At 38.2% G+C, this 14,786-nt stretch overlaps 1 protein-coding gene across 1 annotated transcript in view; it reads left to right on the forward strand.

Moving 5' to 3' along the window:
* The window catches only part of LOC149786015 (E3 ubiquitin-protein ligase rnf213-alpha-like), a 431,187-nt gene that overhangs the window by 234,751 nt on the left and 181,650 nt on the right, over positions 1 to 14,786 (forward strand). The window contains exons 41-43 of the mRNA XM_089978093.1: positions 5,696 to 5,829; positions 6,052 to 6,144; positions 12,095 to 12,295. Coding sequence (XP_089834219.1) covers positions 5,696 to 5,829; positions 6,052 to 6,144; positions 12,095 to 12,295 — 428 coding nt within the window. The remainder of the gene's footprint in view (positions 1 to 5,695; positions 5,830 to 6,051; positions 6,145 to 12,094; positions 12,296 to 14,786) is intronic.

Genomic DNA, 14,786 nt, shown 5'->3' on the forward strand with positions numbered 1-14,786 from the left:
ACATGGCACCTGGCATCCAAACAGGGTGTTTCAGCCCCTCGTCATATATTTGTAGCGCTACAGAATAAGACGCGATTAGGCTCCCAAGAACGCAGCCGTATGATATTTGATCAAATCGGTGTCAATGAGGTCTCGTTGAGAATAAACGGACAGCAGGAACCATCCGAGGATATACAACTCAATTACGGTGACAACCATATCGCACGTGTGTATCATCGATTGCTGTCGTATATGGGTCGTGATCAAAACGTCGACACTGGTTTGCAAATATCACAACTTGATTTTAAAAACCTGTATCCGATTTATTATTTTTCGCTGGAACATCTTGATTTAACGAGACAATCCGTCGTTGATATACACTTCCGAGCTCGTGTGCAACGTCCTGGTGGTATTGCCGAATATAGAGCGGTTGCTGTCATTCTCAGCGATAAATCAATGCTGCTAGAAGGCGTTGGTGGACGAATGAGAATCGTTGATGCGCCAGTGGAAAACATGTAATTGAAAGCACAAAACGCGTTTACAATAAATGTCGTATAGTGTCGTCAGTGTAGAGTTGACTGATGGTCAAGTCAAGAAATTACGATCAAAGTCGGCTAAACAATGCGGGACCACAATAACGCTGAAGCCGTCGCAGATGGCAGGTGGTAATCATAAGATATCATTGACGGCGCGTCAAATAAAACATTTCAATGATGCGATGAAGAATAAAAAGGGAGTTCAAATAGATTTTTCAGCCGCAGCAATTAAAAACATGGAAAAGACCGGTGGGATATTTCCGCTGTTAGCTGCGATTCCAGCGTTGATTGCCGCGGCCGCACCAGCAGTGGCTAAGGCGGCGGCGTTAGGAGCCGTTGGTACCGCGGCGGGGATGGCATTGAAGAAGGCAACCGGGAAAGGCTACAAAAAAAAACGACCCGTGGCCGGAAAGGGTCTAAGACTACCGGGAACCCCGTATTCATGGTACTCGGGAAAGGGTCTAAGACTGCCGGGAACCGTTTATTGACTCGGGAGTTAATGACTCCAATGTCTAATTTTGATTTAATAGACGCCGCAAACGCGTTAGCGATAAAAAACTTCAGAGGTGTTTTTATGAGGGATCAATTACCGGCGGCACCAAGGAATACTGAAACAGGCATAATTAACCTCGATGGGTCCTCCGGAGCGGGAACTCATTGGGTTGCATACGCGATTGATCCGCGTGCGATCGTCTATTTTGATTCATACGGGTTAGCCCCGCCGAAAGAGTTCATGCGGTATATCCGGGCGTGTTCAGCCCGGGTTTTTTATTCCACGCTGCCAACACAGCAATTGAGTGACCCGCCGATATGTGGCCGCGAGGTATTGAACGTACTCGCGGCGATTTCATCATCGCGAAAACCACCTCATGTGGTTGTAAACGAATACACTAGTGGGGTCGTAGAAGCTCAACGGATTTTAGAGAATAACATTTACAATAATAATGATTGATATCTGGGGGCGACCGGTTTCGGCGCTGAAAGAATCCACGGAAACGGCCGCCGCCGACATAAAAAAACTAATTGAGGATGAAATCACTGATATGTTGAATCTAACAAGTATTGACCCGGGCGAAATAGTTGTATTTCAAGACCGCCAGGGTAAATTGAAATCCAGTAATGTGTCACTGAATGATGTTTTAACACGACAGCGTGATGCCGCCGAGGACGCTATCGCGTTGTATACCGTCGACGGACGACTCAAACCGGGTGGACATATATCAGCGGTGACGGATAGGATAACATTAGTCCAGGACGGTTTTACAAGGTTAGATAGATCGGTGACCGAACTTGACGCGCAGGTGAAAAAATCTGCCACCGAGGTGAAAAAATCTGTCGCCGAGGTGAAAAAATCTGTCACCGATATACAACTCACTACCGCTAGTTTTTATGGAACCCCGACGGCAGACGAACCGAATCTTGCAACAATAAAAAATACTATTTTGGAGTTTACGACGCTGTCGGGCCAATTTACCTCGTTACGAAAAAATGTTAACAGGATCGATGACAACTTTGATAAATTCCTTGGTAAAAAAAATACCAAACCGGATGAAATCACAATAACTATAAATGATATCACTGCGTATGGACAGGAAATAGAAACAATCAAAACTGATGTTGCAACGAACAAAAGGAGTGTAGACGCGCATGAACGGGAAATAGAAACAATCAAAACTGATGTTACAACGATCATAAATAATATGGACACGCATACACAGGAAATAGGAACAATCAAAACTGATATTGAAGCGAACAAAAAAAATATAGACGCGTATTGGCGGGGAATAGGATTAATCAAAACTGATGTTGCAGCGAACAAAAAAGGTATAGACGTGCATACATATGAAATAGGAACAATCAAACTTGATGTTGCAGCAAACAAAAAAAGTATGACCGAGAATACACGGGAAATAGAAACAATCAAAACTAATGTTGCAGCGAACAAGAATAATATAGACGCGCATTGGCGGGAAGTAGGAATAATCAGAACTGATGTTGAAGCGATTAAAGACGGACTACCGAGAGTAGCAGAGCAATTCGAAAAAATAAAAATCCCTCATGAGAACATCATCAACACAGTATACACAATTCGGCATGGATCATTCGATTGGACTCCTACACAGAATACAGTAAATATTACCGCAACTGTTAAGGGTATTTATCGACTGACACTGGTTTCAATGATGCAGTTTAATATATTATCGTCGAGTTCATCCGGGTTTAACAATACAATATCAACAATTATAGACAAGAACGCAACTGAACTGTTTACAATTTATGCCGTTGATAGAAATCTAGCCGGGGCAAACATTACATGGTATGTGGAATTTGCAGCGAATCTAAGTAATTAAAAACACTAGCTCTTTTAAAATAAAAATGACCACCAAGGAAATTGAATCAGAGGTATCACCGACGTCACATCAATATCGATTCGATACCGCAAAAGAATTCTCCGCGAACTTAAAAACGCTTTCCGAACAATACCGTGCAAAAATAAAAAAATACCGTCGTAAAATAACCGCCATCGACGCGGTCGTGTACTCAGTGTCGGGCATAGTAGCCGGCGCCGGTGTTATTTTATCCACGGTAACCACGATAGCCCCGATCGCTGTTCCAATCGCTGTCTCCGCAATGACAACAATTGCTGGAGTCGCCAACGCAATCACTAGGAAGATATCATCGTGTTTTCAGAAAAAACTCGACGAATACACAGTAAAACATCAAATAGTATCCGACGCGTACTCAAAATTATCCGGGTTGATCTCGTTATCGATTGATAATTTGTTCGTATCCGATGTTGAATTCTCCACGATGGTCCAGTTGTATAGCTCCGCGATGTCAAAAATCAAGGATTTTCAACTGGAAGCCGGAACCACCTCAATGGGCTCTGGTTATTAATATTAAACACTAAAGACAACAAATAATAATAATGTCGCTGAACCCCGAAGGGTTTCAATTACTTCAGCGGATCGTGGAGAACACCACTCCGGTACAAACAAATATGATATCGATAACATCAACGAAACCCGAATTTAGTGTGAACTTCCCATCGCCGGTTCCAGTGAAGGAAATAGCGCTGGCAAAATTGCGAGTATATCACAGTTGGCCTAATATTCGAGCGGACGCATTTAACGGACAACAACCTAATAACTCGCTGGTTTTTGCACGGACAAATAAACCCGATGGAACCCCAGACTGGAAGGAGGTTACAATACCAACTGGGTCATACCAAATAGAACAAATCAATAAAGAATTTCAACGCAGGATAAAATCGATCACAGGAAAAGAATCAAAAATCGCTATTACGGTTCATGAACCGACGTTATCGTCGACAATTGAAATAAGCACACCGGGGTATATGGTTGATATCTATAACAGTTCAATAAGAACCATACTAGGTTGGCCTAAGAATCCACCTCATGAAAACCCCGCGGACAAGCAATCGTATCATGAGATTAATCCCAGTTATCGAGATGTTTTGTTTATTATGAAAAACGCGTCACCCCCCGACTGGTTTTCATTTCAAGACAGGAATACCATGTATTGGTATTTTAGGGACGAGAAAACTCCTGGATCGGTCTCGACGGCCGAAATTAATTTAAATGATATCGATAGGTTTTTTATCGAGATTAATCATATTTACCAATCACAACTAGAACAGCTACGGGAAACAAAAGCACAAAAACACGTTGAGGTGTTAAATCAACTTATATCAGACATGGAATATATCAATGAACGAATCGTCGGGGTAATAATATCCACTAGCAGAACTAATGATAAACAAAAATTCCTAACCGAGTATAATATCGCAGAAGCCGATTTACCTGATTTTAATTTTCCAAGATACAACGCGCCAGAACTAAGAAAGTCTCTTAATGATTTTATCAGTCCATCAACTTATATCCTCAGACACGATAACGGGGATGATGGTAGGCATATTGCTCCATACAACGTAAATATCGCATCGGTGATAGCAATCAATCTAGTGTGTGATGTTATCGAAGGGAGTTACCAGGTAGATACCAATCAATCAAATCAAGCTCAACAGGGATATATCCTTTATTCATTTTCACCAACAGCCCCTCCGGGATTTTTAATCGTTGAGAATCCGATTAATCCGGTCTATATGCGATGCCATGATCGGTTTTTAACGAGAATTAATTTTAAACTCACCGATCAGTCAAATAACCTAATTGATCTGCAGGAGGAGGAGTTAGTGATCACTCTGTTTGTAAGATCATAAAAACCCTCATTGTAAATAACCACTTAGCAGCAGGGGGGGCGATGACATCGACGCGGTCGTCGACGTGCTTACCGGACGCTGACGACGCTGGGGATCGGCGCGCAGAAGGTGTTAATTAAACCAAATGACGATGCGACGATCCCCCAACGACGTCGTTGTTTTTTTTTTACCAGGCGCTGACGACACTAGATCGTTGAGTGCAGAAAGTAATAATTAAGCAAAATAACGATTGGACAAAATGTCCGATTCGCCCCCCCTGCTGCTTAGGGTATCTCCCATCCCCCCCGTCTCTCACCGAGATCTCCTGCATGTACAAAATTATTAGCAAACCATTTAATTCTTTCCATTGTTTCATATTCTATTTTCAAAGTAGTATATTTACAGTAACACTGCCTGTGATCACATGACTGAACTGGCTTAAGCAGGGCAAGATAATGTAATTGCTATTTTCACCCTTTGATCCTGTCTGCTTAGTTGACAGGCTTCATTATTTGAAATATGTTGAGGTGGATCATATTATATGTGAACACAAGTAATTCCAGAATGATTAAAGATGTTAATTGATTATGGTTGGGCTGACAAAGAGTCCAACCAGCATTAAACAATAAACATTATTTTGAGCCATTGTGAGAATCTTGTTTGGATGAGAGTGTTTACAGTTGCTTAGCTGGTGTTGTATCATCTTGGAGGATTTTGTTCATAGCCTCCCTTTTACAGCTTTTTGCAAACCTTTGCATTCCATCTTTAGATCTACACTGTGATCTTTTCTTACATTGTCATTTAACATTTGTAATTGATAGCTGTGATACATCATATAAGCCAGGTGAGCAATATAAGGCCAACTTGTGTCTCTTGTTTTGGAAAGGTATGCTACTTTAATTTGTAATTCTGTTCAAGGTTAAAATTAAAATAGTTGAATTCACTATTTGTTTTTTAGGTCGAGTTCCAATGAGGCACCTTGTGTACAGAGTTCAGCCTTTACCCCAAAGTCTTCTTCCACTTGTATGGGACTTTGGTCAGTTGAACATACAAATTGAAGACCTATACATCAGACAGATGGTCTTTAGATATGTAAGTTTAGTAAATTTGTTATTACATCTATCACTGAGTAATGAATTAATCTGGTAAATTCTTTGCCCAAGTAACATTTATATATTTAGCTTCCCCCCCTCCAACAAAAAAAACCTCACAGCTATTAATACTATAATAGCTGGTGTGGGCAATGTTTTAGTGATTAAAAAGTTAATTTTTGTTTTTGAGAATGTACAAATGCTGATTTTCATATATTTCCAGATCAGCCAGGACCGACTGCCTAATATTCCTAGTTCAGTTCCTGTGATAAGTAGAGTTTTAACAGCCTCTCAAGATTTTATGAGACAACAAAAGGTGAGCATCCTTCCCTTCACTACTTTAAAATATTCATGTGTCAGTTTAACAAAAAATGAGACATAGCTTTTCTTTTTACAACATGTTTGTCTCACCAAAAGTCAAATGTCCTAAGAGGTATGCATGAAAGTTTGTTAATAACACAATTTTTTAAATGGTTGACACATCATTAATCATCCTAGTATTGTAGAACTTACAAAATATTATTTTTTCGTTTCCTGTTCGATCACTTTTGTATCTTGAGCAACAAAGTTTTTGAGAATTTGACTAAGGTAGAAAGATAATCATGAATAAAGGACCAGTTAAAAATAGATGTGAGGTTGATGCCAGAAAATAATTACATACATGAACAATTAAATTTAATACATTGAGCACTTACAGCTAGACATTTCTTGCAGTTTTTAAGTTAAGTAGGTCATTTTACAACACATTGAAAAATGGCCTAATTGTAGCATGACATTAGCAAGGTGGCTTTCAGTATGGTGAACAAAGAGTTTCATTGTGGTGAACATTGCTTTCTATTATGGTGAACATGGCTTTTAAAGCAGCAACAGCCTACCCATTGCTATTATTTAGCTTTAATTTTTGTGCCAAAAACTCCCACTGTCCATTTGATGTGAATACATCCTCCATTAGAGAGAGAGGCCTCTTTGGACCCAGCTGCCTTGCAGTGCATGCTGGAAGCTGTGGCCAAGACATCTCGCCATGCCATTTTCTGTTGCCATGCACATCTGCTGCTCTTGACTCCTCAAAAGTTTTACTTTTGACTAAATTAAAGACCTTCTTAGGGCTGCTCAGCTAGAAGCTTGAGACCCTCTTTGGAGGCCTGATTCCTACCATGGCTTCTCTAGACTTGCTGGATCATTAGCATAGATCCTTCACATCCACTCCTGGCTCATCACAATCAGCCAGGAAACAGGTTAATATGAATTGCCCTCATGGTCCTTCTGGCAAGTTCTTCAAGCAAGTTACCAAGAAAAGTGGAACATTTTGCATTATAATGAACCTTTGAAGATAGATCACCTCTTCAATCTGAAATGCAATTCAGGTGTCTGATTGGGCAGTCTCCAAAGACCTTCATGATGACTATCTACACATCCCTATATTTCCTTCTCTCACTGCAAATATCTCTGGTTTTGCTTGGACCAGAGAGTTTTAGGTTCATGGTGCTCCCATATGCAATTTCTTCTTCACCCATAGTTATAGTAGTGGCTTACCTACAATTGCTGGGGACAGCACTTCTCCGGTATTTTTCCCTTCAGTAGGATGTGTTCTGTTTTTGGTTAGTAATAGTTCAAATAGGCCATTTACTTTTCCTTGAAAAACTGGAACTCATTGCATTACACAAGTTTGTTTATGTGGGAATGGATTTCTGCATGAATCAGAACTTAGTCTGAGTTCCACAGGATTGAATAGCTCAAATTCCAGCTTTGGTAGAGGCACTATGAGCAAAAACTTCATTGTCTGCTGGCTGTAATTGCCCCTTTTTTAGGTACCTGAAAAGCAACTGTCAGCTTGGTTCTATTAGAATGTCTTCATATATAACCCCTACAGTTCCTCCTCCTTGCAAAGTGTAAACATCACCATCAGCCCTGATCCTTTTAGGACCAGCATTTTATCACCAGTTATAATGGTAGATGATTCATCAATGCATCAGATTCAGGTTGATTCACTCATTTAGAGCTGGAGGGCATAAATTCACAGAATCATTCCTCAACATAAACAACCCTGAAATGAAAGTGGTATATCTAGTGTTGCAAGGGTGCATCAGCAAAGTAGGGTTTTGATGCATCATGTTGTTCTTTGACAATATGCCTGGCATAGCTTATCTCCAACACCAAGGAGGCACACATGTCCCTTCCTTTGTATGGAAGTCTGGAACCTCCTCTGCCGGTGCTCCTTGGGGAACATAACACTCGAGTTCACCACATTTTGGGCCAGAAGAATGTATTGGCAAACAGTCTGTCCAGGACTGGCAGAGCTATCCTCACAGAATGGACTCTTCATGACAGAGTCCCTTTCATACTGTAGTGAAGATCCCTAGTGGATCTTTTTGCAACCAAACTCAACAATAGACTTCCCTTTTACTTTTCTCCTGTCCCGAATCAAGGAGCAAGGAAGGGGATGCCATCAGTTTCCAGTGGTATCAGTTGCTTGCATATGCCCTCCCATCCTTCCAACACTTACATCAGGTTCTGTAAAAAGTAAGAACTTTGTGTGCTCAGATCATTCTCACAGTTCAACTGTAGCCATAGCACTCATGGTACATTGATCTTCTAGACCTGTTGATCACTTAACCAAGGTCTCTTCCTCACAGGAGGTATCTTCTATGACAACAACTCACAAATTCTCCACCTTCATGTTTGGTTCATCTCAAGCAAAATTCTCTGCCAGAACAAGTTTTCAAGTTGCATTGCCAGTTGCATCATTCAGGTCAGGAGAGCTTTGATATCTGTGATTAGTGCTGTAGGAAATGCCTTGATCCTAGCTGCCCCTCTCTAACTTTTATTGCTGATTTAATTTTTGTTCCTTTCCTCTTTGATTTGAGAACAGAAAATCTTCAGTATCCAATATGGAGCTGATATTTCTAACACAAATTCTCTCAAGGCATAGCAATTTTTTTATTTGCACCTTGCTGACCTTTTTAAGTATTTTGACCTGCAGAGACCTGCTTTGCACATTCTTACATTGAGATAGAATCTTTCTTGTGTTTTATAGTTGTTAACCAAAATCCATATATGAACCTTTGAGTGAGGCTTCCTTTCAGGACCTCTCTTTCAAGACTGTCCTACCTGCATTTGCCTCCATGCAAAGATGAAGCAAGATTCATGCCTTATCTATAAACACTGTCTGTCGGGTAGTTTAATGGGAATTATGATTCTGTTTCCCTCCTTTGTCAAACGGGACTTTTAACGCAAAATCATTACCTTCTACAGGTCCACCATCAATAGAAATACCCAGTTTCAGTTGAATCTGTGATGTGGATGATAAAGATAGACACTTGTGCCTGTTAGGACATTAAGTTTTTATCTAAAGGAAAAAGAATGGGTAGGAAGCATCTATTCCTCCCTCTCATAGACACTTCAGCTTCCACTATCTGGTGGATAGTCACCACAATCATAAGAGCATATCAGTCTCTTACTGATTGAGACCTTGCCTTTATGAAAATGAAAGCCCATGAGGCTTGAGCCATTGATACCTCCTGGGCTTACCTTAATCACTCCTTGGAGGACATCATGAAATTGGCATTTTTGCATTCCCATACTACCTTCTCATTTTACCTCTACCACAACAAAGTGAAGGCATTTTTTTCTCTGGGTCCCATCATTACAGCACAATATGTGGCCCCAAGAAGCAACAACATTCCATTGCACAGGTCTCTCCAGAGTACATTCCATTTTTTATTATTTGTATTATTTGTATTAGTATAAGTATTAGACCCAACTTCTTACTGACAAATTCAGCTAAACAATGGTGATGACTACACTATTGCTGCTGTTAAGATTAAATGTTTTGAGAGGGGGTAAAACTAATTTTGATTATGCAATATGTACTTACCCATGGTTATTGTTGAATACCCTCCTCCCAACCTGCTCTGATGTCCTGGTGTAATTGTCATCATGGAAACTGATGAACCATCTGCACTCATTCTGCATTCAGAACTAAAGTTCATTTCAGGCACTGTCTCTTATGAAGTTTTTTCTTTTGATTTTCAAAAGCTGACATCATTCAAAATGCCTTTGGAAAGTGTTTTAGGAAGCTGACAGAAATAAATAGTATTGTTAAAAAAAACTAATCATATGTAAAAATCCAATTGAGGCTGTAATGTTGTGCTGCATTTGTATTAGAATCAAGTTGAAGTTGTATTATAGTTATGATAGCCTTGTTATATTGTCATATTAGTCATGTTACCATTGTGTTACAATCATGTTAAATCATGCTCATCATGATAAAATAAGTTTTTAGACCCCCCCTTTGTCATCTCTTTGAAGTATTGTAAAGATGCACTGAGACTTTGTTGTTTTGATACTGATTTCTCATGTTATTTCTGCAATATATTTTACATTTTATTTTGTTTATCCTAACTGAAAAAACATAATAATAAAGACATTTATCTAGTGTGACTGCATTTCGACTTACATCATCAGATTAGCAGGTTTCTCTTTTGTCAGTAATTTTGAGTAGTTAATATATATTGATGAACTTTTAAACAAGTTATTTCCATGTGTATTTTGTTGTAAAGCATTATTTTATGCTGTGTTGTGTATACAAGATATGTTCTAAGCATCTCTGATCATTTTCCAAAGATTTCTGTTAGACACCGGCTGATTGTTTGCTTGGCATATGCATCTTCTGCAAGTTTTGGCTCTTAGAAAAGCATGTGCCCTATTCTCTTACATTAATGATAGTGCTGCATTGGAGTTGGGTAGGTTGTTGTGGTTAGGGGAAGTTTCTAATATATTGTTCACAGGTATTTCCAAATCTGTTAATCTCCCCATCTCAGTAAACTCAAGTGAACTTACATAATCATGTCGGAGGCACAGCCTCACAAGATACAATGCTATTTGGTATACATACAAATTCCTCTTCAGTAACCTTCCAGAGTTTACCTAGTTTTACCAGTGTCACTGAGAACTCAACCTATTCTTTCCAAGTTCTTTTAAGGTTTTCTACCAATGTCAGGCAGCCTGTATTTATTATTGTAATGATTGTTTTTTGCAATAAAATTACTTGTAGTAATTTTAATTTCTTTGGGGTTCAGTGTTTTGCATTGTTAGGGAAATTCTGACCAGACCTAGTTTCAGCATTCTCCATTTTTTAGCTCAAGATTACTGTATCCCAATGAATAAGGTGGAATTTTCATTCTGTTTCAAGAACTCCTATGTACCTTTAAATAAAATGAAGCTGATATTTGGAGTTTTTCCATTTAAAAAAACTTTATTTTTGCCATGTAATTATCCATACATGAAAATCTAGTAAATGATTTATTTTAAAATGATCTGTTATGAATAAAATACACAAATAAAGAAGTCATTGTAACCTCTTTCACACTTTCTCTTTATTAGTATCCCTTGGACCCAATTTTTGATCAATGTTATGGACTATTTTTGTACCATTGTTTCCTGGATGGGTTCTTATGTGTTCTGTGGTTACTGTTTATGGCAGTAGTATTGAATTTAGATCGAGTCCTCAAGTTATTCAGTAACCAAGATTTATGAATTCTAATAGTGGTCTTTTGGACCCGTTTTTGTGGTCAATAATCTTAACAAAATGTTATGAAACCTTTGGAAATCAAGATGTCACAGTTGTGTACATTAGCTATATCCATTCATACGGCATTATAAAATCTGTATTATGAAACACTATGTTTGAAACTTGCAACACATTATGAAACACTGTGTTTGAAACTTGCAACACATTATGAAACACTATGTTTGAAACTTGCAACACATGAAACACTATGTTTGAAACTTGCAACACATTATGAAACACTATGTTTGAAACTTGCAACACATCATGAAACACTATGTTTGAAACTTGCAACACATTATGAAACACTATGTTTGAAACTTGCAACACATTATGAAACACTATGTTTGAAACTTGCAGAACATTTTTAGCAGCTTAAAGAGCATGAGAGTTAGCTGACTTCAGAGAAAGATAAAAAAAAGTAGCCACATCAAAAATCGGATTCATGTACGGTTAACATACTGTTTAGCATATACTTTGAGTACCAGACTAATCTTCTTCAGTATGTGTTAAAATATGCTGAGTATCATGCCTATTGAACATGTGTTTAAGAATGTTAAATATTTCACAGTATGTCCGTACAACATATGCAAGCACTTTATAATATGCCTTGAATGTAAAACTTTTAAAAAGTAGAATTTACATAATTATGTAAAACAGTTTTTACATATCTGAAAGGTGCTACTTTTGATGTGTATAGGATGAATGCAGTTTTGTCTCCCTCCGAGATGTTGACAGAGTTTTGAGTGTTATGAGCTGGTTCTATGCCAAGAGCCAGGAGGAGAGAACTCTATTTGACATGATGGACAAATTTCCTGATCAAGATGAGAGCTCTGATGCTGAAAATGAGGAGGGAGAGGAAGAAGAATCATTTTCACTGGCTCCTAGACAGGTTTATCAGGTAACAAATTTAAAGCCTTGGTCATGTCTGAATTGTATTTTGAAGATATGAAAGGGCAGAGTATCCATGTTTTAAACAATAGTGAAGTTAACGTAACATGCTTATAACTGACGACAGGAATACATTGACATGCAACAGTTTATGCTTGGTAAGCGATCAAAGCTGAGAAGTTTTCCTGTGCAATTTTCTTCATTCATGTTATTTGCAAGAGACAATAATTCCTTGTATCATCCTGATGGGTTTAAAATTGGGTGTTTAAATATTGTAGCTGTTTGACTGGTACTAACAACCACAACCACAGTGGGTTCAGTTCATCCTTTTATTTACTGTTATATACATCACCTGAAGGGATCAGAAAATCAAAAACAATTGGTACAGTTTTTATCTTAACTGATGTCCCATTATGTTACTGGTCAACTTATTAGCAATGATATCAAAATTCTACCATTAGATCACCTAGAAACTTCCAATTCTTCTACCTATGCACCTAATCATATGGTCCTAAGTAATCCTCCAAATTCTAGAATGCAACCAGTCTTAATTAATTGTGCCTAACAGATTAGTTGCTGTATCCAGTAACATAAACTCCTATGTCATTTCCTATCTACAGTATTGGCACATTTTAAAAAACTGTGTCATCTGTGTCCAGTATTGGCAATGTTTAGTTTTAATATTTCTAAATCAAATTGAACAAATAAAATGGAGTAACTCTTGTATACATGTGTTCAAGGAGATGTAACTCCACAAGTTTTGGAATTAATGAGATTATCAAAGACAGTGAACTAAACATTGACTGACCCATGCAAATATGGCAGCTGTAGTACTAAAGAGACTCCTGTTTGATTAGAAACACCAAAAAGTTGGTAGTGTTTGGCACCATCTGGCTACAATCAGATTATAAATTATAAATTGATAAATGAAAGGACTAAGTGCTGTGCATATTTTATATCCTTGATGCCATTTGCTTTTTAAATTGGTAGTGAGGCACAAACAATTGGGAACGTATGCAAATACTTTAGCCATTACTTCTGTGTAAACCTGATATGGACATTGAAAAGAGTGGCACAAATTTAAGGCAGTAACCACTAATTTAGCAATTATAATAGCATAAAATCCTCAACAGTTATGTTTATTTTCAGCCAATGAAATTCTACTGTAACTAGCACTCAAAAGAATCACTGCCAGCATCTTGCTTAAAACATTAACCCCTGGAGGATTTTGTCATTTTCGCCTGAAAATCGAGTTGGAAAAACATTTTGAAAGCTATTTCTGAAGAGATCCGAAAACACCAAATCCCCAGTGATCTTTCAATAACATACTGCCTAGCTGTGTTAGAAACATTGTTTTTCATTTGCTATTTGACTCGCGCATGAGCAGAAGGGTAAAAGTTGGAGTTCTTTTCTTCTTTTTTTGTGCTAAATGGAGCCATTATTTTTGTATCAAGACCACTCTTTATTCCAAATGCCCATCTTATTCTACTTTTTGCAAAGGCTCTTTTGTCTGTTTGCAGTTCATACCAGTTTGCCTTAGATCTGAGACCAAAATGTCTAAAATCTGGACACAAAAATCGGATTCCGACCACAATCAGATTTTGGGTAGAAAAAAGTCGGGTCCAAAAAATGAGTTTTTTTATCTGTATTTTGTAGGGCAACTACATATTCCAAATTATTTGGTATCATTGTAGAGCTACATCTGTCTACCTTTCTATAATACCATCCACTTGAGTGTATCATGCATGACCATGACACTACAGAGCTCCGCAGTAGGCTACTACCTCCTGCCCCGTTTAGTCATCGCTAGTGGTTAATGTGTTGAAGAACACTTGTCTTGAATTGCAACTCTTAGAATTCAGGATCTTACTAAGCAGCAGACTTCCAAGGTACACTAGTCACTTTCATCTTAATTGTATCTGCTGAGACTGGCACTATTTAGCCTGGCTGAATATCATACATACCCAAGTATGACAACCTATATAGAAATAAGAAGGAAATAAGGCAAGGGAGACAATGCAATGTAGAATACACCATATTTTGATGTGGATAATGTGCAATTATTTTTACTTAATTTTCATGAGGGAGCTTGTATATTTTACAGAAGAACACAAAGACTTTCTTTTCTTGGTTTGTTTGATGAAAGGTTCAAGGCACTGAAGCTAGCTAACATATTAACATATCACATCCATTTATTGTGAAATATTAAATCCCTAGCATTGTAGCTAATAATTTACTAGCCTTATCAGAGAATCAGATAATGCTTACAAATGTTGATGGTCTTGTTCTTTGATTGTTTAGTCATTTATTATAAACACCCACATCTGTCTTTCAGTGTGTCCCAGGTGCAAAACAAGAAGTTGTGAGTTCTAAACTCATGGCAGCATCCCACATTTTTAAATATTTTTTGTATTTTTATGCTCAAACTTTCTTTTAAACTCGCTTATCCCAGTTTTTCTTATATTTTTATTTTTACTCTTTTATTTCCATCCTAGGATAGG

This window comes from Sinohyriopsis cumingii, chromosome 12 (genome assembly GCF_028554795.1).
Source record: "Sinohyriopsis cumingii isolate HCF-2022 chromosome 12, ASM2855479v2, whole genome shotgun sequence".
NCBI lineage: Eukaryota > Metazoa > Mollusca > Bivalvia > Unionida > Unionidae > Sinohyriopsis > Sinohyriopsis cumingii.